Genomic DNA, 25797 nt, shown 5'->3' with positions numbered 1-25797 from the left:
CCTGCTTTCAAGTGGCTCTAATGAACCAGGGAAAGAATGCGCTTTCTGCGCTCTGATTGCTCCCATATTTAGAGGTCGTGCGGCCTGAAGCCAAACTATCTTATTTTACACCCCAGAACTGAAACGGGAAGACAGCAACTTAAAACCCAACTTAAAATCTGAGGAGGTATCTGCAAAATATTGCCTGACGGTGTTCAGTCGGGGTTTTAAGAGCGCTGTGATGAAAACCTGCAATCAGCGTGAACCTCGGACACTTGTAGCTGTGGTGGATGTAGAAAAAGGGCGGCCGCTCTCCTGTTCCCATCGTCAGGCTGTAATTTAGCACAGACATGCGTGTGGAGCTGTGAGAACAAGCCTGTCATGTGAGCTACAACTGAACGGTGTAAACAGTGTGGCTCTAAACAGCTAGGATTACTTTAGACAGGGCGGTAATTTGGTGTAACTCAGCGAAAATGAAAGATTTAGTCAGCAGCTTTGCTGACCACTTTCTGCTTACAGTAATCATTTTATGTATGAACGTTAAAAATCTTTAAGAAAAACTTATACATTTATATATTTATATATAATAGCTGCACTTCAATTCACCATAAAACTGTGCAAATTGGAATTACAAAATAAATCTGCTTAATGCAAACACTCCAATTTTGAAAAAAACTCCAGTTTTTCGCTAAAAGGCTTTTATATCTACGAAAAAGTGTTTCTTCCAGCTGTATCAAAATTTGTGTATTTTGCAAGAAATTGCAAAGGAAACATCTTTCGCATCATACGAGTCACAAGATTAAGGATGTTGCCACTGGTGGAAACGACGAATAAGACAACAGGAAGTGGTAGGAGGATGATGACGTGGGATGTTTTTAGTCACTTATTGCCTGAACAAACTTATTCACCTGTGATTTTAGTTGTGTTTCATATTTAATGGAATTGAGAAATTGTGTTTTTCAACAAAGTTTTGCGCACGTTTATAATGGAAATGCAGCTACTGTCTGAAGTTACATTAGACCAAACTTCTCTTAAGTTCAGAATTACCTAATTTTTTCTACATAACAAGAATAAGAATATGTCAAGGATTATTTATTAATGTCTTCAAAATAAGGAGACATTAACATAATAATTACTGTCTCTTTAAACAATAAAGGAAAACCCAGATGATGATGTCACAGGTTTGGAAGCTTTTGATAGGTTAGCTAGTTCCACTAGCAGATTATTTTACATATAACATAATTATTTCTCTTGTTATAAGTGAAATAATCTGCCAATAGAACTTATACATTTTAAAATCAAAATTAAAAAATAACTGTTAGTACTCCTAGTGTTAAAACAAGCACCTATATTTCGCTGAAAAGTTACTTGCAAGTTAGTTTTGTCTTATTTCACATGTACTGTGATATTTGCACTAGAAACTAGACCAAAGATACTTGGTAAGGTTTTCTGGTTTTGCACGATAGAACAAATAAAAAGGTCAGAAATCAATCCAGTGGGAAAACAGAGAAGTGCCCTGGGACCAGAGAGACGCACTGAAGTTCTTGAGTGTGTTTCCTACAACAGCTGTGTTAGGCTGACTGAGTCAGAAACACAAATAAATGCTCCAAGCCACTTCCTGCTGATGAGAAGAAATATTCACGGAGTTTGGAGAAGGAAGTGACTTACTGTCTTTAGTGGCGACGGGGCTGGACGTTCCGCCCACGGGGCTCCGTCCCACCGGGCTGGAATGCTTGGCCCCACGGCCGGGAATCTTCAGTCCACTGGATTTCAGCATGTTCATTTTACAGGAGCAGGGAGGCGGCGGGGATCTGGAGCGATCTTCTGGAGGCGTACGGATCCGGTACTAGATCAAAGAGCGGAGGCTGTTGTTCTCCATGTTTAGCTGAAGGAATGAAATAGAAGGGAAAAGATGCCAGTACACAAACAATACAAAATACAAAGGTTAAAAAAAAAGGAGGGAACTTGTCAAGTCTCCACAACCTCAACTCTGACAAAACTGAAATGAGGAATGGAACAGGAATGGGAGAGATTTGCAGCTGCTTAGACAGAGTCAAGGAAAATACCACAAACTATCAATAAAATACTTCAGTCGGTTTATACTTGTAATGGTTTCATTTAAAATAATCAATCTATATTTTACTTGTTTCAAACCAAGTAATGAAGACCTTCATTACAGACACAAAGATATTTTTCCAAATTTCATATTTTGATCCATTTGAAGAACAAACGGAGTCAGATTGATAGTAAAGTTTGTGCGGTGGCTTGGATGGTTTATCTGTGAGCTCCAAACAAGACAAAACCAACCAAATTCCAGACAAAACCTGACTTTATCGTCTCAGATAAGACCAAATAGAACACAGCTGCAGGAGGGTGATCTATTACAACTTCTTGAACCTTTTCAAACTATGTTACACTCAACTACAGACTTTATTGTATTTTTTTATGTCTAAGCATTGCATAACTGGGAAGTGGATCTTTTTCCATTAATAAAAATCTAAAAAGTATAGCGTTATCCAAGCTCCATTTATTTTCATACCCTTATATTAAACCTTAGTGCAACCAACTGTGTGTTTAAATCCAGCTGTTCTGTGACTTCTTTAATCTTTATTGAACAAAAATGTGCAAAAACAAACAGGTTTTACCTTAAAGAATAGAACATCAGAAGAAAAGGCAAGATGAAGAACCCATTGTGAGACAATCAAAGGATTTGAGACAATCAAAAGATTTGATTGTCTCACAATGGGTTGCACTAGAAACTAGACCAAAAACAAATACATAAATACATATCTTAAGGAAAGTATACAATAAGAATAAAGAAAAGAAAGAAGAAAAAGCATCCACACACACACACAAAAAAAGACCGAAACAAAAAAAAATAAATGAGGTTTATGGAAAATATTTTCTGTAATTAGACATTATCTTGTGTTTTAATGACTTTATATTCTACTTTTAATTAGCGTAATTAATACGCTAATTAAAAGTAGTTCAACATGTATATCTGTCCCCAAAAATGAACTGCCAGGTGCCATGTTTAATTCTTAACAGGAAGTCATGGTTATTTTGAAGCAATCTGATTGGCTGACAGGTTTTAGCTTTGCGTTACACTGCCCCCTATGGGTTTGGAATGTTTAAAATAACGCTACGGTAGTGTTCGTGTGAGTTTATGTTGATGAAAACTTTTCAGGAACCAATCCTGTGTGTACAATATTATTGGTTTTTTTACGTATAAAATTTTGAAATATTTCCGCTGTGGCAGAGATATTTGTTTTTATAAAAATACAGCTGCATGTGTACAAGATCTAAAATTCAGTTGTTTTCAATTTGTGCGACAGGAAACTTTGAACTCCACCCTGAGATCACTGGGATACACGGTGAAGCAGAGATGCATCTAAAGGTTTTCAGGATAGAAGCCCTGGAGGAATGGAGTTTAACTGAGCTAGAATGGCTCAGTTAAAGTCTTGACCAAAACCAAAGAAAGTCTGTGGTAAGACTGAAAAATTCACACTGCTTTCCATACAATCTGACTGACTTTGAGCATAAAAAGCACACTATTAAAACCATGTAGATAAATCATGGATAAAACACAACATAGTTCTGAATGTTCTCAGTAATGGACGACTGACCAAAATTAACACAAGAACGCATCAAAGACTCATTGCAGAAGAAGCCAGAACAACATCTAAAGCGCCGCAGACTTCAGTTACCTTAGTCAAGGTCAGAGTTCACGATTCAAACCATGAGAAAGAGAGCTTCAAGGTAAAATCACTGGTGCTCAAGACAACTTGTTGTAATTGAGAAAACTGTGAATTTGGAATCTCAGCAATAAAATCCTGGACAACAATCAGCATGGCCTCAAGCACACCTGCAAGTTTACAACTTAATGGCTTAAACAAAACAAAATGAAAGTTCTGATGCGGCCTAGTCCAAGTCAGGACTTGTGGCGGAACCTTAAGCAGGCCGCGCATGCTTGAAACACCCTCAAATATGGCTAAATTATAGAAAAAAGTCAATCTAAGTAAATTTGCTGCTTATGTTTCCTGCTTAAATATCTAAAATACATTCTAAGTTGGTTATTACACACATTTAATCTGTGACAACCACACCATTAGTTCACTTTGATCAATAAGGAAGGTAATGCCCTGTCATTAAATCTATTTCTCAAAAGCAATAATAAGAATAACAGTAATTTTCTTCATATTTTTTTTACTGTGAAGCAATAGTCTCAGCAGGCTGATATATGTCCAATGTAGGCCGGTGCCCAAGTGGAGCATGTCCTACAAATCATGGCCCAGAGCCTATTAGGAAGACATAAAGCTGCTATAGCCTCAAATAAGGAATGTTCATTTTATTTAAGATTTGTGTTAGGAATTAAATTAAGCGATTTTCCTGCATAGCGTTGGATTTTACATCTTATTTACACTCATTTTTATTCAGAAAAAATAGCATTTTACGCTTTAAATCAGGTCAATAAAATCAAACTGGCCAAAATTGCGATGCTGGTGGTTTAAAGCTATGCTTTATATATGGAATAAGCAATAAGGCCTTAATATATTATTTCTTTAGGGACAGGATGGAAGCGTCGGGATGATAATGTAACACAACGCCAGCAGTTTGATCTATTGTTGTAGCTACTGCGGCAGGCAGCGTGGTTCACTCTGCCCTTCACTTCCACCCGTAAACAAAAAAACAGACAGAATTTTTTTTTTTTTAATGTCTGAAATGACTCAAAACATGCAGGAAAATCCTCACCTTCCTGTGTGGAAATGCAGAGTCCGAGGGGTGTCCGAGAAGCGGCTAACTTCTAGGTCCTCACCGGCGGAGGAGGGGGAGAGACAGGGCGGATTAGTGCCTGCCACTCCCTGGGATGCAAATATGGATGCTGAGCCAAGAAAAAAAAAACTGAAAGGGGAGAATCAGCGTGGATCAGCGTGGGTGATGGAGACAGACCGGTGTGGGGTTAGCAGCCGTCAGCCTGCCGGTTCATGCTCCAGGGCGATAGCTAAGACGGCTAGGAAAGGATGTCGAAGAAAAGCGACTCTTAAAGAAGCCGAACCGTTTCAGAAATACTTTCAGTCAAAGTTTTTTTCCGTTGATTTTTTTTTATTCCTGTTTATCCGGTTCGGTATCTCCTCCGCTCTGGTTCCGCCGGTGCTGGAGGTTTATTGGGTCCAGCTCGGCCTCCCGTCTGTGACTCAACCCACCGACTGGATCGAACAAAGGGGCTGGGAAGGAGAGCCTCCTGAGAGGGAGAAAAAATGAGACTAGACTACACACAGTCTGGCTCATTTTCCTGTTGTTTTCAACTTAAAAGTATGGAGTTATAAACCGAAATACATTTATATTCGCATTCCCTTTATCTCTCATTGGTACTACTTTTTTAATCGGATTGAACAAATCCGAGAAAGGGACGTTTTTCAAACACAGACATGATAATCCGCTTAGTCTTCTCATTTTCTATGTTTCAAAAATACTGAATCTTTTATGTAAATCAACTGAAATAACACAAAAAGTCGCTCAATCATGTTGTATGTGTTTATAACCTCAATCAATTATTTTTGTATATTTTCACAGATTTCAACTCATTTGACACAGCTAGCGCGTGGAATTTTTGGATTTTCAACATAATTTATAGTGGTAGGGGCGGGGACACTTTTCTCTTAATGCTGTGATTGGACGGTGGATCCATAATCATTTTAAGAGCTCCCTGATTGGGCATTTTTGTTTCTCAAAGGCGTGGCCAGTTTGACAGTCCTTACCGCGAAGACCTCCGCTGCTGCACTGATTTACTGCTGGATAGAGCCCCAGAAAAAAACAAACAAACACATACCAATAAGGCGCATGCGCATTAGGACAGTATGCTAACGCGTCACCCATACTGTGATAGGCATTTCTGTTGAAGCACACAAAAACTGTTGAGCAAGTCAGGTCTGTTCAGCCCAAGCAATGTGACTGTTTGGTCTGGGTTGATACTCTCAAGCATTAGTAGCACAAATAAGCACTTTGTCATTTCTATTTTCCATGACAATGGGATATAAATAAAGTTTAACTTACTTGCTTATTCCAAGTTAGAAATTGGTGTAAATATTCAGTAAACCGAGTCAAATCACTTTGACTCTTTTGAAACATAATATTAGAAAGAAGTATTGTCTAGAAGAACTTTTAACTATACAGAAACTTTTTAAATGTCCTTCTCTTATCTTTAGTTTAATTTAGCTGACAATTTGTTTTTATTGTGTTTATTAGGAAAAAAGTGAAAATGAGAAAAGAAAAGAATTTCTGTATGGCAATGCCATGTTTTAAATGTTTAAGTATCAATAAACCATTTCGAAAGAAAATTTGTTTAAAAGTACTAGTTTAGAGACTATATCTGTTAATCACTGCATTGTCTCCTAAAAAAGCCACCAATCAGCCACTTTCCTTCAAAACAAACAAATTATGCAAAGTGAAAAGTATGGCTTTCCTCTCAAGAAATTTTAGGCTGTAAGTTTTATTATGGCCACTAGAGGGAACTAAAGACCAGTTAAAGACTAAATACATTCAACTTCTATTTAGGACACCAAAGCTGAACGTGAATAGCCAGAGATACTGAACCTTTATTGGGCCAAATGCTTTTTAGTATGGCTTTGGATAGCACTCCAGGTACTTTGGAATATGCATATTTTGGGTGCACAAAATCTATGGTGTAAATATTACACATTTTGCATCCTACCTTTCTTACCTTCACGGCCACTGAAGATCAAAGGGGAAGTGGTGGAGGAGGTGGAGGATTACAAATACCTGGGAGTTGTAATCGGCAACAGACTGGACTGGGCATCTAACACTGACGCTGTGTGCAAGAAGGGGATGAGCAGACTCTATTTTTTAAGGAAGCTGAGATCCTTCAATGTGTGCAGCAAGATGTTGGAGACCTTTTATCACAGTGTTGTTGCCGGTGCCATCTTCTTTGCTGCTGTGTGTTGGGGAAGCAGCATCAGAGCCAGCAACTCTAATAGACTGGACAAAATCATCAGGAAAGCTGGCTCTGTACTGGGACTAAGGCTGGAGTCCCTGGAAACTGTGGTGGAGAGGAGGACACTGAGGAAGGTTCTGTCTATTATGGACGACAAACAGCACCCTCTCCACCACATAGTGGACAGACAGCGGAGCACCTTCTCACATAGACTGCTCCAGCTCCGCTGTCGTAGGGACAGATACAGGAAATCCTTCCTGCCACATGCCATCTCACTGTACAATAAAAGCTAAATCATTGTTCTGCACTAATCAGTCCAATTTTGCACAACTGCACTATGGCACACTTGCTGTACATATATATACATATACATACTGTATCTGCATTTTTTGAATCTTTGCAAGGACTGCTCTAAGTTGCTTTTTATATTAACAGCATGTTATATTTTATTTTATTTTTATTTTGTCTACAACTGCTACTCAGTGGTGGTTGTTGTTGTGTCTTGTCTTGTCTTGTTGTATCTTGTCTCTATGCTGTAACTGCGAAGTAATTTCCCTGCTGGGATGAATAAAGTAATTCTATTCTATTCTATTCTATTCTAAGGCAGTGTCCATAAGGTGTTTAATATAGCAGTTCATAAGCTGCTAAAGTTTATGTATGAAAAATCTTGTAACTCGTATTAAATAAAATATACCATCTCCTGACCAGTCTCAAATCAGTTCTGAAAATTATTTCTATTTGTCAGGGAACAATAATTGCAAACATCACAGAAAAGAAAGGAAAGAATAGATTATAAAATATCTTTTACGTTAGAATTACAACATTTATATCGGAAGTTAGCAGAAAATCAAATGACTATTAGATCTAGTCGCTAAAAGAATAAAAATTGATTAGTGACCTCACTCAATTAAACTACACATAAACAGTATATTTACATTACAACTGGACCAAGCTTCATGTCATCAAGCTTCTTGCCAATGATGTTGTAGACTATTTGTGCAAGACCAAACAAATTAAAAATTTATGTTTGTTTCTCTGATTTACAGCAACTGACCAGCAGCCAACTTCAACATAATAACAAAGGGTCACAAGCTGACCTGAGCAGGCTCATTGATATGCAGTGTGTCTATATAATGCCTCTCTGTGGTTCATAATAATGGCTTAGTGTTTCAGAGAGTGTGGACGTTGGCCTCTCAGTCTGCTTTGTACGGGAAGTGGCTGGATTACAACCTAATCCCATTATGATGATGTGGCCATGTGAGGCCTGGATGGAAGGATCAGAAACTGAAGACTCAAGTTTGGGAACTTAATCAGAAGCAAACCCAGTGACCAATAATGAATTTGTGAATCGGAAAAGCTTAAATAAAATAAAAAAAAAACAAAACAAACTGAGAAGTTTCACTTGCTCTCATCTTGGGATACACCAGCATGGTATGTAATGTTTATTTATGGAATTTCTCTCCAACTTTATTATCCTCTAGAAACCGACAAGCCAACAAACATATTTTAATTGATTAGGTACAGGCGGCTGCCAAGCTTGTCGTCAGCCTGAGCTGTAAATTCACATCTTATTATTGCAGGCTGCGAGCAGTTTGGGTATGGAATGTTGAATGTGCCAAAAAAGAGAAATCAGCAGTTACATTTCAGCTGAAAAATGAAACGTTTACAAAATATACAAAAGAAGAACTATTTTACATTCATGAGATCTTAATTATCCTCAGTGTTTCTGGAGAAATGTATTGTTTAATATGACTTACTTTTGTGTTTTTCAAGTTTGTTTTTGAATTTTTAGTAGATGGTACTGACCTGTAGAATGTTAACTTCAGATTTAATTTATTTCTCTTATTAACAGTTTAATTACTAAATAAACAAAAAAAAAAAAAACAATGAAAGAGACTAAATTGCTTTAGTATGTTTACGATACTATACATATTCATGGTCAATGTGCATCATTACAATAAATAATTTTGACATGGTAGTTTTATGTATACATATATCTTCATAAAAAACTAATAAGTGAAAGAAATAAGTAAGAGAAGGAGATAAAATGATTTATTAATATTTAATATTTGTTAACTCTTCAATATTCTGTTAAAAATAAATGATGCCAGTTGTACAGTAACTTAATTAATTTTCCTAAATTTAACTAAAACAGTCAAATTTAGGATATGACTATTTAAAACATTCCTGTTTAATTTATTATAAACCCTTTAATAAGGGCATTATTTGTTATTATGCTATTTTTAGCCTCCAATAAAGTCAAAGAATTTTAGTTATCACCTTTAAAACTAACAAAACATCAGGGGTATTGCTAGACATAAAGCTGTACTGGGGAAAACAATAAATTACTATTAAAATAAAATTTGAGCTAGGAAGTAAAAATAAAGTTTATTTGTTTTTATTGTAAGGTGTATTCAGTTATTGCTAGCATAGGTGTTTTTATCACAGCACCTGTTTCAATAAGTTACTCAGACATATAACTGGCAAACTAACTATATCTTGTTTAGGTTTGGCCATGCTGCAAGTGAGGATAATCTAGCAAAAACACATTTCTTGTAATATTTAGCTAATACTGTTAGCATATTTCAAATTTACCCAAATGTTTTTACATAATGCACATGTATATGTATATATTTTTCTGGTAAAGTTAAAATATGACGAGTTATTAGCAATATCATTAATGAACTATAATTGTCATTTCCCCCCCCCCCCAGGAAGTTGCTGAGGCTTTTGCTTTTGTTCAAAATTACTGCTGACGTTGTAACAAAGGTTTGTTTTGGAGAGATGACAAATGAGAAAATGATTAAACCGACTGCCAGCAGGAATGCAAGTCGCTATCAGACCCAACAGTTTCAGTGTGTGTGTGTACATGACATTAGGTGAAGGTCTAAATGAGGGACACTGACCCAAATTTTAAATAAAGACACCAGAGCATCTGACCAACACAGAGATGAGAGACAGTAACAGAACAATGTGGAAGATTTCTTGTCCCACTTTCTTGTTTTCTTAAGAGGACCATTTGTAAAATGCAGAGCTTTGGATACATTCTTCAACAGAGTTAGTCCTAAAAGCGTTTTTCTGACTCCGTTAGTCTGATCCAGGCTGTGCCATTCATCTGCAACACGACAGCTGCCACTATGTTAAGGACTGAGGAAGCAGTCAGAGTCTGATCCAGCAAGCAGAAAATATATTTCACAACTGGAGTAGCAGTAGCAGCAGGTTACACAGAAATACCAGTGGTGGACACAATCTGCACTGGCTGCAGGCTACATCTTTTCCTTCTGCCTCCTCATCGTCTGCAGCTGCAACTTCACCACCTGCAGCAAAGGAGCATTATTAAATCTTCAACAAATTCAGAGTCCGGCTCTCCCCTAACCTGCAGAAATCTCAGGTAATGCATGAAAAATGGATGCGTGTGGAACATATTGGTCTATTTTCAGGCGAAACAGTGTTTTAACTCCTGAATGAAACAATATATATATATATATATATCACAGGACTTTGAACTTTGAAAGCGTTGGCATGAAATAAGATTTGGACGTCAGCATATCGGCATTCATGAGCTGCATGCTGTTCAGAAGGAACAAAAAGATGATTTGGCAAAAAGTTTAGACGTCTACAAACATAGTCTGCCCTAAAAAAGTAACGGTCACAGATTTAAATATACGGAGGTCTAACAGTGCCACAGTATTAGAATACTTCAATTATTTAATACAAATGTAATGTGTCATAAATTATACATGATTGAAACAAATATCAATAAAAATAGAATTAACTATGTTATTACTTTAAAAAAAGATGTATTAATTTCTAAGAGAATATACTTTATTTAAAAATGGTGTGCTGCAAGATATCATTAATTCATTTCCTTTTACATTTGCCTCAAACATTTAAGTTAGTGGGTGGGACAAAACATGGATGAATGTAAGTAATTCTTGACACATACAAATCCTTCTTTATAAAATGTATTTGTTTCCATTCTGATGTTAGTCATGAATATTTATCTATAATTATTACATAATTAATTACCTTATGGCAATAAAGATTATTTTATGAAGGTAATAGATCATTTCTGACATGTCTATCTTTTTTTAAATTAAAATGTAAATAAAACTGGAATATTTTATTTGACAAACTTCTCCACTGAATGAAAACAATTTTAAATCCAAACGTGGCAGAGGTTTAAATGATTTTCAGCTTAACTGTATACATAATGTAAACAGCATATCGACTTTCTTGCCATCTGAAGCGGTACTTCACAAGCTGTTTGCATTTATTTATCACAAAGCCGTGCACAATAAGACAATAATGCAATGAAATAAAAACAAAAACAAAGTCATGAATGTGCTTAGGACCTGATTAGTTGTATCCTGAAATAAAGAAAACATGTTTATGTTTTTCCTAAAATAGTTTCTGCGCAGTGCACAAATCTGGACAAACTTCCAGAAAACTGCAAGACAGTCGAAACACTGAGTTCCTTTAAATCAAGGCTAAAACCCCACCTGTTTACAGTTGCTTTTGATTACTAACTGGAATATTGATCATTATATTTGATGGGTATCAATGATGTTGATGGTGGCATTTGATAAAACATAATGTTTATTGCTGGGTTTCTTAATCGGTGACTTTATGATGTTTTTATGATGTAACGCACTTTGACATTCCTTGTTGCTGAAATGTGCTATACAAATAAACTTGACTTAAGGGTTTGCTAAGCCACTTTTAGACTTTTATCTGAACAAAAGTCACAACAATCTTTTTTTGAAAGCCTCAGACAGCTCTGTTAGGCATTGCTTTCTAAAAGAAGGAATTACTTATTTTATAGCTGCATCAGTAAGGTATTCCTGTAACTGAATGTACAAAACAAAATATCAGAGGAAAAGTAAAGCAAGAACATAAGAAGGATGTTGGATGTACTTCACTTTTATTTTTTTTTTAAAAAGACGTAAATATTTTTGTCGTACGTGTATATTTGGCAAAGTGAAAATAATGAAAAGTGGAAAGAAGTCATTTGCAATGCACATATTCCCAAAGGCACAGATACTCAAAAATGAAGCACTGTTGCACAATGTCTGCAATAAGGCCCGCTGATATTTTGTCAACTTCTCTGTTTTCACAAAACAGAGTTTGGCAAATTAGTTTACAGAACTCAATGCTACCAAAGCTACCATGAAAAATCCTAATGACAGCAAACATAAAGAACTCATCAATATTCACTTGGTGGTTTTTGGGTGTCAGCATCCACAAACTTGTAACTTACAACTTGTTCTAGTAAAGAACCCGTACTATTGAGACATATTTTGTTTTGGTTTAATCTACTTGAACTTCTTCTATGTGCTTCCTGTCAGATCTCCGTCTTTGCTGCTGTTGACATGGCATCACTAGCTCTGGAGCTGATGGGCTTCTTCTTGGGCCTCCTGGGCATGCTGGGAACCCTGGTCGCCACGGTGCTGCCCTACTGGCAAATTTCTGCTCACATCGGCTCTAACATCGTCACGGTTGTGGCAAACATGAGGGGCCTGTGGATGGAGTGCGTCTATCAGAGCACAGGGGCCTTCCAGTGTGAGACCTACAACTCCATGCTGGCTCTGCCGGCGGACCTCCAGGCTTCCCGCGCCCTCATGGTCATCTCTGTCGTGTTGTCCGTCCTTGCGATTGGCATGGCGTCTCTAGGGATGCAGTGCACTCTTTGCTTGGAGAATGCGGGGACGGTTAAGAGTCGTGTGGCTGGAGCTGGTGGGGTTTTGTTTCTCGCTGCAGGTTTCCTGTCTCTGGTACCTGTGTCATGGACCACACATGAGGTCGTCCAGAGCTTCTACAGCCCAAACATACCGGCCGGCATGAAGTACGAGCTCGGCGAGTGCCTGTACCTCGGCCTGGCCTCCGCGCTCATCTCCATGCTGGGTGGCGGACTGCTGAGCGTCTCCTGCTGTGTGGAGGAGGAGGGCGGCAGGGGGAGGCGGCATGGGTTAGGATATCCGTACCCAGTAGGAGTTGGGATGTCTGGCACAGGCGCTCGGACAACTTCACAGACCTACCGCCACCCCACCCTGCAAATGGGGGCCGTCAACACAGCCAGCAGGGGGCAGACAATGGTCCGAAGTACTAGTACCTCAGAGTCCAGCGCTCAGGGAGCCCCAGGAGCTAAGAAGCCCACTGCAGCAGGATATGACATCACAGGATATGTGTGATACGATTCCAATACTCCGTGAACTAAATGCCAAACACAACTTCAGATTATGTAAAGGTATATTGAATATGGAGGGAACATTTTAGTGGACTTTTGAAGCTATTTTCATTGTATCCATGAAGTTATTTTCATTGTGATGAAAGTGGTTTCTTTAAAGGAGAAGCACAGTGGCCCTGAAGTTCAAACCTCATCGACAAATCACTCAGACCTACCGCTTCTGTTTTGTTAAAGTCATTGTGTTTTCTAATTTGTAATTGTGCTGAGTTATTGCTGTGTTTAAAAAATATATCTATATTATTGTTGTATATAGTTAAAGTTGTGTTTTTAAATTTGTAGATTTGCTGAAGTGGTTTGCACTTCAGGGCCACCGTAGAACAAAACTTCTGTTTCCAAATCAGTTGGATTTAAGTCAGACTTCCTGGATGATCGGGAATATTTCATATTGTCAAAACCTCCAAGGTGTTTTTTAACGTTTATTTCAGACCTTTTACAAGAACAAAGCAATCAGATGGAAAGACAACGAAGCAGAGTCAGCAAAAAATAAATAGCAGATTAATAAATGTTCCAGGCTTCCCCTCTGCCTGTGATTCATCAGTAGGGATGGGCGATGTGGACTTAGAATTTTTATCTCAGAAATTTGTGGTATTATTGTGATAACATTAAAATGAATGCTATAAAATTTCCACTAACTACATTTTTTAGGTAACTGCATTGAGAATCCAACACAAATACTGATCTTAAAAAAACATTCCCATTTGAAATATGGAAATTGTGATTTATATCACATAACTGCACACAGCAGCAGAATTTACTGACATCGGTGGCCTTGTGGAACAAACTATAGAGAAAACAGTAAAAATAAAATTTCCAGTAATACTGTTAGCATTGTTTTTTATTTCTCGTTAATTGAAATTTATTGAGACAATGATAAATCAAAAAAATTCTTATAAGAAGCTTTTCACAATAAATGATAAATGATATGATAAGTCGTTTATCCTTATTCATCAGTTTCTTGTTGAAAAAATTGTAGATAGAAGTAAATACTTATATAATCCCCCCCACTTTGTCTTTAGATATCTTTCCTCTACTTAACATCAGTAAAAACAATAACAATAAACAACTAATGAATTACATTACAAATAAAATTAAAATGTATAGTAATACAATAATTCTATTTAACATTCAGTTCTTGTTCTCATTCCTGTACTAAACAAAAAACATCCACGTGTAATTTGAACAGTTTTAAGCTATCACACAGCTTCAGCTGCACCTTGTTGTATGTGCTGGTAATACTTTTAAATTGAACCTGCCCCTCAAGTGATTCCTCCCTCACAAAGCTTGAATATTTTCCTGTACATTTCTTGGTAATAGATTAAAGTAAAGTCTTATCTTGCCTTGCTTTTCAAAAAAAATGCTAGCTAGAGCAGTTTAAGAAGTAAAGTAAGCCAAAATAAAAATATATCACATTTATATATAAATTCTTCACAAGAACAAGTTATAAATGAAGAGTTTGGGTCCAGTTTGCGGAAGCTGATACCAAACAACCACCAAATGAATGCTGATGAGTATTTTATGTTTGCTGTAATTATGATTTTTATTGGTTTTCAGAACCTCGACTAATCTCAACTCCTTAAAATCTTTCCCTTTAGTCCTCAGTCACAGTTAGGAGTCATTTTGATATGAAATCAGGGAAAATCCTAAAATATTAGTGGGTCTTAATAGTATGAAAATGTGTAAAAGTGCTTGTTTTTTTAAGTATCGGTATAATGTTTTAGGGAATATGTGCATTGTAAATTACATTTTCCTCTTTTCACTATATTCACTTTGCCAAATTTACACATGTGACAAATATATTATATATATTCACGTCTTTTTTATTTGCAAATAAAGGTAAATTGCATTCAACATCTTTCTTACATTCTTGCTTTATTTTTTCTCTCATATTTGCACATACAGCCACAGCTGCAGTTATTATAACTTACAACTTACCTAACACAGAGCTGAGGCCTTCAAAAGGAAGGTTCTTGCAGCCTACCTGCAGATAAAAGCGTAAAAGTGGAAGCCAATTAGAGGAATTGCCAACATGCTCATATCCGGACAAAATACTATGTCAAGTTTATTTCTATATCACATTTCAGCAACAAGGCAGTTCAAAGTGCTTTACAAAATAAAAGGCCATCTTTGTAATTATCTTTACGTGTCTCTGAAGGTGCAGGTCTGAGTTCAGCACTAGTTCCCAGCTGTAATAACAGAAGCTGCGAACTGACTCCTGATCGCTCCTCTTTAAGTCCAAAAATAACGACTTCAGTTTTTTTTCTTCTGTTCAGCTGGAGAAAGTTTTGAAACTGAACCGAAAACCAAAATGTATAAAATTCTGGGGCGGGCCACATTACGCTGCAGCAATGAAAAATGTATTTATTTTTAGGTGTTTTGTGGAAACGGTTGTATACCATAATAAACACTCAAATCTCCAAAACAACAAAACAATCCCTACAGAACACCCACAACCTTATTTGTAATTGCAAACAGAACCATTAAAACGGTTTTAACGGTTTTCCAAAGTGAAATCAATTAAAACAAGATTAAATTACTTGATTCAAACATACAATTCGTAAATAAAATCTGAAAAAGCAAATATTAAGAGAATCCAAACTGGGCCAGATGGAAATCGATTAAGTTTTAATTGTACGAGATGTACAGAAGTCTCAGTTCAGTGATTCATTTTCAAATCATCAAACTCCAAAATGGGATTTTCGTTCATTCAGAAGGCACATAATTGAATTAAATATTTTATTTTTCATACTGGAAAAAAAAGAAGAAATTTAAAAGACGTGTTTTAGCTGAAAATTGTTTCTTGAGCAGTTGGTGTGACGATCTTGTTTGAAGATCGAGTTTTTGTGTTTGCAGGTGAGTTTCGACTGATGTTTTCTTTTGAGTGGAATGAGAAAAAGATCACAACCCTGAACTGAAGGCAAACGGCACACAGACACAAACAGACTTAAACAAACAAAGGACGCGCTTCACTCCAATCAATGAGTAGTTTGAGTTCGCCAAACAGGTTATGAATTCACTTTAGCCACAATGCTTCAAAAATGTAATTTTAAAGGCTGTTCTTAAAAAATACAGCTTATTTTCTGACACTTTAGGTGATCATTTGTGGTGTAGACTCTACTTCATTTAGAGAAAACTGGCTAAACTTTTCTTTACAAGGAAAATTTGTAAAGACATTTCTGAAACTCCAGTTTGCAAATCTTTCATTATACAAGGATTCAGTTTATTCTCAATGGACAATTTGATCGATGGGAGGAATGAACCAGCCTGATTCTGAGCCCTGAATGCAGCCAGTCCCCCTGGCCCCCCTCCCATTCAGCAGAAACTAACAGACAGAACATCAGTGGACTATGTTCATATGCAACTGTGGGAAAGGTAAACTCCACCTGAAAACACTTCACAGAGGCTTGAGAGCACACATTGGTCACATATCTGCAGAGTTGCAAACGAGAATTATAAATCTGAGAAATGATGCATTTCTACACCACTTAGAGCAAGAGAATCAACATCAATAAACTGCTGAATTGTAATATTTTTTAAGCTAATTCCATAAAAAAGTTTCTTTTTATGAGACCCAGAGGTCAAGAAGGCCTTAAAAACTCTCTTGGGTTTAAAAATATTTTATGTCTTATAACAAAGTTACTAAAAAAATAGAAATGAGGAATAACTAAAATAAAAGAGGCACTAGGAAACAAAATATCTTCTACAATTGTTTGAATAAAATTTATATGGAATGAATCAGAAATCAACTTTTCTGCACTAGTTAATAATTTCAGTTTATTTGTATTAGTCACATTTACATAAGACAATAAAATAATTCTATAAACATTATAGCCAAGAAAATGCTCCATGAATAAAAAGAGGCAATGGGTTAAAAAAAACAAAGATTTATTAATACAACATACAACACTCTAACACTCTGTTTTTTCCCAGGGAGACACAAATATCATGTTGTGCAGTTTCACAGGCTTATTTACAAGTCTGATGGATTTCTGTTGTTTCTTTGCTCTTTTATTTTCATCTCCTTCTCTCCTTCCTGCTCCATCTGTTTCTCCTCTTCCTGCCGCTCGCGGCCAAACTCAACCACCAAAGGTTTCCCGAGCAACCGGTATCCATGGACCAACCGCAGGGCATTTTGGGCCATTTCAGTGTCTGGCACAGAGAAATAGACACACAAGGAAACATCCATAAAAGAATATACACAGGGTTATTCATTTACTACAAAAAACTAACTAACTAACTAACTAACTAACTAACTAACTAACTAACTAACTAACTAACTAACTAACTAACTAACTAACTAACTAACTATCTATCTATCTATCTATCTATCTATCTATCTATCTATCTATCTATCTATCTATCTATCTATCTATCTATCTATCTATCTATCTATCTATCTATCCATCTATCCATCTATCCATCCATCCATCCATCATAACTAGTATTGTTGGTTTATTATGTCTTTGGAATGCATAACATGCTAACATTAAGATACTGAAGCCTAATATTTGAATCTAATGACATTTCCAACCTATTTTCTTCTACCAAAACCTAGTAATAAAGTTGCTAATGAACAAATAACAGGATTATTGTTGGGAGTTGTCAGTCCATATTGATACAAGCAACATCAAAATCAATAATTTCAAAGAAAGTATTGCTAAATTTCTGGTGTCAAAGGAAAACATCCATTGAGGAAATGTCCAATAATGACTTCAGTAGAAAATGGAGGTGATAATCAATAAGCAATATACAAATTAAAACAAGTCTTCAGTTGTTGAAAAATTTTAAAATGCATCATCAGATTTTTCACTCTGAGGTTCCACAAAGTTGAGTCCTTGGTCCCACTTTGTTAACCTCTAGATACACCTTAAAAAAAACGTCAGCTGTGGTTGCCAGAATTTTATAATATAAATATGGTAGAATCTATATTTACACTGTAAAATGTTGTAGTTGCCAGGATTACAGCTGTTGGTATTTTACCATAAATAAGAGACATTATTTTACAAGGTACCTTAAACTGAGTTTATCTACTTAGGCTAACAAATTTCTTAGGAGGAAATGCAAAAAATAAAATCAGTCACCTGATTGCATAGGTTTGCACACCCCTGAACCACATTTTATTTAATTCCAGTCAACTCCCCTTACTATCTTCTGTAGGACCCTGTTCCATTTCATGTAGAGTAATATGACTTATATTCTGTTAAATGTACAGTGAAAAAAGATGAAACATTTTAGTTTTCCTCACATCTGACTAAACATTTCCTGTTTTGGCTCAGTTAGTTTGAGACATGTATTCTGATATCATTTAAGATTTGGCCACAAACTCTACTTTTTCAGGATTTTTGTGGACTTTGGTACCTCAGTGTTCAACATGTGAACACTCCATCGATCCCACCTCTGTGGAAGTAAAACTGGTTCTCACCTGGCAGCGTGATGAAGGCCTGACCCTTCATCCTTCCTGTCAGCAATCGGTAAACAACTGGAGGCCCGTCCTTCTGCTCATATCTGGAGAACAGCGCCACCAGCTGTGCAATGGATGCCTGTGCACTCAGGTTCTTCACACACAGAACCTACAGCAAGACAAAACATGCAGGGTTACAGGAGTTGATGAGCATGTTATTCAGGAAGTTTCTCTAAACATTTCATATAAGACGAGGGTTAAAGTGCCTTGGAAGGTTTTCCCGGCTGGTAGTTTTGGAACCGTGCCATGCTCCGGATCCCCTCGACAGATTCACGGTTGTTCAGGATTTCTTCGTCTGGAAGCGTCTTGATCTCCCCGCTGACGGTTAACAGTTTTCCTGACTTCGCTCCCAATGCGCCGCCGAGTCTGCCGATTGGCTGACTGAGATCTATCCGTTCAGGAGGAGCTCGCGGTTTTGTGTCTGCTCTGTCCTGCTGAAGCTCTGATGCGTCTTCGCTCTGCAGATCTGACCCGTGGCGAGGTGAATGGCTCTGAGAGCTTTGTGATTGGTCAGATGTACCACCAGATGTTGACCCCACTGCTTGTTGACCCTCAGAGTCCTCTGGTGAAATGTGTTTCTGACACCTCAGAACATCTCTGTAGAGCGAGTCCATCGGGTCAGAGGATGATGCCCCCTGCTGGCTCTCCTCTGTGTTGCCGTCTGGGTTGGAAGCAACACACATCAAAGACAGTTCTGTCACTTTACAACCATAAACTACTGGATAATACAGAATATCTCAAAATAAACCCCTGTGCAACCAAAACCCTTCAGAAGAAGCCAAAACATTCTTCAAAATAGAATGCTTTGGCTGAGGGAAAATACCAATGGACATTACCCTGAACACTCCATTCCTGTAGAAAAGCACGGTGTTGGCAGCATTTTGCTATTAAGACGTTTTCCCGCTGAGGTACTGGGGTCAGAGTGGATTGGAAGATGGATTAATTTTCCTCTCTGAAGTCAAATCAGACCAAACTTTTCTTGCTCTAGGTTAGAATTACCAAAATGACTTTGTTTTTTTGAATTCAGTCTTTATTGACTGCTTTCCATTTATCAAGCAGAACAATGGAAATATGTGTGGAAATTCACATTCCATTATAAAGGTAGAAAAAGTTACAAGTATGAGTATTAGTGTCATTTTCTAAAGTCTATGATTCATACTACACTAATTGTTCTCAAGGAATCTAATCAATTTGCCCCATCTTTTCTTGTAATCAAAGTTCTAGTTGCTAAATGCCACAATAATGAGCAAAAATAATATGTTAGAAAGATTTATTTATTAACATCTTCTAAACCAGAAGTTTACGTACATTTCCTCAGTATTTGGTAGCGGTGTGCATGAACTGTATGATTGGGTCAAGTGTTTTGGGTTTCTCTCATGCTTCTCACCATAGTTTTCTGGAGTTCTGGCCCGTTCCTCCAGTCAGAACCAGCGTATTAAAGGTTTCCAAAGCCATGACATCATCATCAGCGCTTTACCTCATTGCTTAAAGAGACATTAGTCAATTCTTTATGTAAACATCTGATTTTTAAGGCATTGATAAATAAATCTCTGACATATTTTCTTATTACTGTGACATTTAAGTGATATTTCAACTGTCTTCACTCAATGAGGCCGAATACAAATGCAAACCTCATTGTTTCAGCTTTTAAAAAATAATAATTAGGACCATTTATAGTCCCCTCTGTCACTTGTTGTTGGCCTATCACTTAACATCCTAATACAATACCCCGATGTTAGTTGTGTTAATGTAAAAGAGAACATATCATCTAGTTTTCTTCTTTTTCTTCACTTAACTTGTATCTAAAACACTATGGAGTCTATTTTAGGATAACCAGATCTGCAGAATAACTGAAAAAGCTGAAGAATGAAGGGAATTGACAGGGAAACAAAGAGCAGTTCCCAGCAGGAAGTTAGACAAAGAAAATTTCTGCATGTGACTTCTATAAATGCACTGAAGATGTGTGAAGGGTGTAATTTAAAGCCTGGAAGGGAGAAAACGTGATTCCACCTTTTCAGAAACTTCATTTTAAAGCAGAAAATCAAGAATTCAACGTTATTGTTTGAGCTTCGTTTGGGACAAAAGTTCTTCTGTGAAATCTACGGTAATTTCACCTGTCTTCTCTGACGGCTCGCTTGACATTTGCTTAGGCCTGTCACAATGACAAATTTTCAAATGATCAATATAGAAAAAACTTTAATTTCTAAAGAATACTTACATTTTAAATATCCAAAATAAGCAAACAAATAGATCTGTCATGATAACAAATTTTGTTGGACAATAAATTCCCAGAAGTTATTGCGATCAACAATAACATTGTTTTTTTGAGACCATTTAGTAATGTAAAATAGTGATGACATATTAAAGAATTAACACATTCTGAAATATTTGAATATTTTAAGTTGTAATAAACATTTTTCACTGGAACAAGATGTTTTAAACATCCAAAATAAATAAATAAAACAAGAAAAACAACAAATAAAATGAATTCTGAAGTCTGTCAACAAAACTGCCCTTCAAAAAAAGGGCTGGTTGAGACCAAAAGCACCAGACAGAAGAATTTTGTCATCCAGTTATTGATAGAAAGAGAGAGAGACACACAAGAAAAATGATAAATCATGCCAAAAGAAATGATTAAGCTTGCTTTAATTTCTAATGTGATTAATTGATTTATTGCTTATTGTGACAGGCCTACCAACAATAAACCAAAACAACAATAATAAAAATGGATTCTGAAGTCTCTCTAACCAAAACTGCAAATCAAAAAACAATAATTATTCAGCTTAGACAGAGAAAACAGGCAAAAGTGGCAGGTAGTGCAAACTAACCACTTCATACTTGGTGCCAAATATTTGCAGCGTTTCTCAAAATGTCGGTTTCCAACTATATTAAAGGGAAGCATCTCTTTGAAGTGAAAATGATCGCACTTATTTCAGTTTATCTTGCGATTAATTGATTTATATTGCTGAACAATACCTCGGTGGTAGAGAGCTGTGAGGAAACCCAGTCGGTCGTTCCCCTGGAACAGCGCTTGTTCGATCTCCATCTCCCGGCGTGAGAGTGGTCGGCTGGCGGAGAAGCGCTGCGGTCGGGACAGCAGCTCCGCTCTAGCTTCGATCTTGTCCCTGATCGCTTGCAGACGCTGCCGCCTTGCGTCCGGAGCCGCACACACACCGTTGGACTGTGAGACATGACGAGGTTCAGCTGGTTTGGTCTCTGAAAGTTACCTAAAAGTTTTTGAATTTCTGAGCGGCAACCTTGTCTCCTGACATGTCTGGTGCCTCCCTGTTCTGCCACAGCTGGATCTCAGCGTCAGTGAGTCCCAGTTCCTGCAGGCCGACCAGTTCCTTCTCCCCATCCTGCAGAGCCTGAAACTGGGAGAGGCTCCTCACTCCTGCTGCCTGCTCCCCAAATGGCCGGTAGAGCGACGCCGGAGCGAAGCACTGCCTCTTTGCTACACATCTGGAAGAAGAAGCTGGTTTCAAAGTGACGTTACCTGCAGCTGCAGGGAAACTCAAAGACATTTGGCTTCGCAGCTGAATGGTCTGAATGTGTGCCTCAGATGTTTTACAAGGAGAGATAACTCTGTAAGATCCTGTAGCCCTGAAGGCCAAGAGTAATTAGGTTCTCCATGTTGCTCTGTGGGACACATAGCAGAGCGTCTGATTGGAGTGTTTATCCAAGTGTGTGTCTAAATCAGTGTTTCTCAACCTTTTTTGGGGCAGCACCCCACTGTCCATTATCCAGGTCCCTTACCGCCCCATCAAAGAATTTGTTGGCTACTTTGCACTGAATATTATTGTATTATTAATATTACTATCACTATTGTTGATGTTTTGATTTTTATGGTTTCTGTTTCTGTATTTATCATCAAAAATAATTTCCCAGAGAACAAACAAGCCATGTGAATAGAAATGATTTTTACAGGCGTCTACGAAAAATGCAACGAATGAACATTCAAGTTAAAATTAGTATGGCTAACAGCAGCCAATCAGAGAGGACAAAAATATTTTTGTTCTGTGCAATTTTAGTTGTTAAATCTTCCACAAAATGACCAGATAAAAGATGCACAACAATACCAGCTTAAAGTTTCAACTATTTGCAAAGAGACAGAGCTCTGCGACATTAAAACATGGATAGAACTGCAACTATATCAATCAGAACTCTCCTTCTCTTTAATGTTTCTGTGAAGTTCTTAAATAAGGCAAAAGCTTGCCTTATTTAAGAACAACCCATCAACGTGTAAACTAGGGGGAAAATATGACTTATTAATAAATTGTGCAGTAAAGGGAAAGCCTCCGCTAACCTACAGCCTTGATCCAAATTTTTTAGCAAACAAACACAAACAGGCAGTTTCTGACCGGTCAACGTCGACGCCGGTGTGGAGCTGCTGCAGCAGCAGGCTGTGCAGCTGCCTTTGGCCCTCTGTCTCCTGCTCCTCCAGCAGGGGGCCCTCTTCGCAGGCTCTCCGGCTCACTCTGAGGAGACACGTCAATACTGAGGGCTCTGATGACACTGGCACTCAATCATAACACAATGGTGTTGCAATCGTCTCTCACGTCACACGTGGCTGGAAATTGTGCAACAACACAAGACTTAGAAGAAGAGCATTAAGAGTGGACTTTGTTTCGGTTACAAGTGTTTTATATATTAGAGAAAGGAATCTTTCATGAGCAAGAAGCATTACTTCCTGAGCAAAGTGTAAATTGTTCAAACTGATTTATTAAATATATAAGGAGATGCCCAAATTCTTTTTTTCAGTAAAAAAAAACAACATTCTTTAGGTTTCATAATTTATGAATTGCTACAAAACCATCAGAAATAAAGGTGAGACAGCACAACACTGGTTGACCCTTTGAGGTTTGATGCCACTCAGACACGTATTGATGCCTGTGTTTATATGTTTATCTCCATCATGAAGACAGTGATAAAATATAATACATTTACATCTGGAACCATTTGTAGAAACATTAGTATGCATTTCTTTCTGCAATCAGACACTTGAGTAACATGGAGGACTCTGAAATTATTATAAATATGTTTTTTTTTTAACAGTTTTCTTATTTCTTAAATGGGTAACATAAATTAAACTTGCTATTAAAATGGGTAGGTTTATTATATTTGTGTTTTATATCTGATTTAAAGTCATAAAAATTGTGCTAACTATTGCATCACCTCTAATATCTTTGCTAGGACAAATACCACAAACTATTATGATACAATTTTTTCCTACTGCCCATAAAAGTGTCCTGAGTACATGACATGATTATCATTAAAGTTAAAAATCCAGGAAGCAAATATTCTTTTGAATTGTTTACTTCAATGCAAAAAATTGTAAACAACACACCTTGTCACCACTGTTATGCAACATAACAAATGTTCTAGTAAGAGGAAAAAGTCTCCTCAGCTGAATACCATCCAAAACCAGACGGAAAATTTACCCAAAAAAAACAATAATTCAAACAAACAAAATTATGAATAAAATCTTACAAATCAGAACTAAAGAAACAGAGCTGCTCCAACTATGTTGGTTTCAATGTAAGTGCAGCTTTGGGAAAACCAAAGTAGCTTGTTAGTATTTAACAGGGGAAAGAAAAAAAGACAACACAGATGACCTTGGGGAAACAACCATTGGGGAAAGGAGCAGTCAGGTGATGCTAATGAAATGTCATTGATAAACAGGAAGTTTGACTATCTCTACAAAAACAGGGACTTAGTCAGTTTGCTAGTCTGGAGCAACTGTGTTGAAATTCCGGGACAAAGAGAGACCACCAACTGCCATTGAAAAGCAAAGGTGGAAAAATCTGGGAAGAGTTATAAGGCAATTACCAAAACAACATTATTTTCATTCATTCTACAGTTAGAAAACTTATTCACAATGGAATTTCAGTTCCTAGGAGACTGAAAAGCACCCAACAGGAATGACCTTTTGGAGATATTTAGCCCAACAATGTGGATGTGTAAAACCTCCTAACAGTGAAGCACAGTGGTGGACAGATGGCGACTTCGGCTTCATTTTCTGTTACGTTTCCCATTTTATGCGAAATAAACAACCTCCGGAGTATGGATAGAAACGAGCTGTGCAGAAGAAAGTCTGTGAGAGCACTAAACACAACAGTACACGATAAAACTTAACGTATGTTCAAATAAAACTGTTATAAACAGTAAACACATAACTGCTAGCTTGGAACGGTGGCGCTATCTCCATGACAACAAGAGGAACATGACGAAATAAGCGACGCAAAAGCTAAAACAACAGCTCTGGGTCTGCATTTTCACACAATTTCGAAACTAAAGTGAGACTAAAGCCAAATGTTTTTAGTCAAGCTAAAGGAAATACTTTAAAAAATGCAACTGTATCTCACACAGAAAGTGTTGTTTACCTTCGCATGTTTCCCGTTTCAGATTTCCGAATCCGGAAACAAGGAATTATGGGAAATGCAGTTGAATTTTGACGTGTTCAACGCATAAGGTTGGTTTTCTTATCTTTACAGTAGTGGAAAAATTAATCTATAGATAACTTAGGTGAGAGGGATTTAGAAGACAAAATGAAACAGGGTGTTTTTTAAATGAATAATACATGACAAAAGTTTAATTGAATTTCTTAAAAAGCTCTCTTTCCAATGACTTTTCGCCTAGAAATCAAAATAAGTCCTGACAAGCCTGTAGCCTATATTTTCTTTTCTGTTGCGACAAAATATGTACGAGGAAATAAAGACGATAAAATCCAGGCGCCACACCTTGCTAGGGGTGTGCCTATAAACCTGTTTTCTTTCGAGGACCAAAAGGCTTAAAATAACGACCAATTAATGTGTATAACCCTTTAAACATCACTGTTTCAAAAACATTAAATACAAAATGTGACAAAAATGTAACAAGATATTCAATGTCCAAAATATTATTTATATTTTTAATAATGCCATATAGTTTTTAGCTAATTATTTACACTCTATCATAAAACTATTTAAACTGTTTGGCTTAGCAAATACACATAAACATCTTGATAATACAGGCATCATTCAATTATAGTAGAACTCAATTATTTGGCAGAAGGTAGTTTAAAAATAATTCAAGTTTAAATAATTACTTATTTTCTTTATACTTTTTAAACACTACATTGAATTATTTTAAAGAATGGTCCTATATTTTATGTATGTATAT

At 36.9% G+C, this 25797-nt stretch overlaps 3 protein-coding genes across 6 annotated transcripts in view; 1 reads left to right on the top strand and 2 right to left on the bottom strand.

Annotated features, from left to right (window-relative positions):
• clip2 (CAP-GLY domain containing linker protein 2) overlaps positions 1-5222 on the bottom strand; it is a 37141-nt gene extending 31919 nt beyond the window's left edge. Inside the window, exons 1-2 of one of the 4 annotated variants that reach the window (XM_032576597.1) lie at positions 4732-5222; positions 1648-1864 (exon numbers count right to left, since the gene is read on the bottom strand). In XM_032576597.1, the coding sequence (XP_032432488.1) occupies positions 1648-1762 (115 nt within the window). In that variant the 5' untranslated portion in view covers positions 1763-1864; positions 4732-5222. The remainder of the gene's footprint in view (positions 1-1647; positions 1865-4731) is intronic. The other 3 variants (XM_032576598.1, XM_032576599.1, XM_032576600.1) reach the window with 3 other exon arrangements.
• Positions 5223-9654: 4432 nt separating this feature from the next.
• cldn2 (claudin 2) lies at positions 9655-14533 on the top strand. The gene is made up of 2 exons (XM_032577103.1): positions 9655-10322; positions 12280-14533. The coding sequence occupies exon 2, from the start codon at positions 12304-12306 to the stop codon at positions 13120-13122; it is 819 nt and encodes a 272-aa protein (XP_032432994.1). The 5' UTR covers positions 9655-10322; positions 12280-12303; the 3' UTR covers positions 13123-14533.
• A 2510-nt stretch (positions 14534-17043) lies between these two features.
• On the bottom strand, positions 17044-25132 carry rbm41 (RNA binding motif protein 41). Its single transcript, XM_032577102.1, is given in 8 exon segments — positions 17044-17169; positions 17171-17324; positions 18598-18745; positions 18843-19297; positions 21613-21817; positions 21894-22098; positions 22998-23114; positions 25020-25132. Coding segments are annotated over 8 exon segments (1320 nt in total). The 5' UTR covers positions 25028-25132; the 3' UTR covers positions 17044-17141.
• Positions 25133-25797: the final 665 nt, after the last annotated feature.

The sequence above is a fragment of the Xiphophorus hellerii genome, chromosome 11 (assembly GCF_003331165.1).
Source record: "Xiphophorus hellerii strain 12219 chromosome 11, Xiphophorus_hellerii-4.1, whole genome shotgun sequence".
Taxonomy (NCBI): Eukaryota; Metazoa; Chordata; class Actinopteri; order Cyprinodontiformes; family Poeciliidae; genus Xiphophorus; species Xiphophorus hellerii.
Note: the sequence above shows the minus strand (reverse complement) of the source record. Positions and strands in the feature narration are given on the sequence as shown.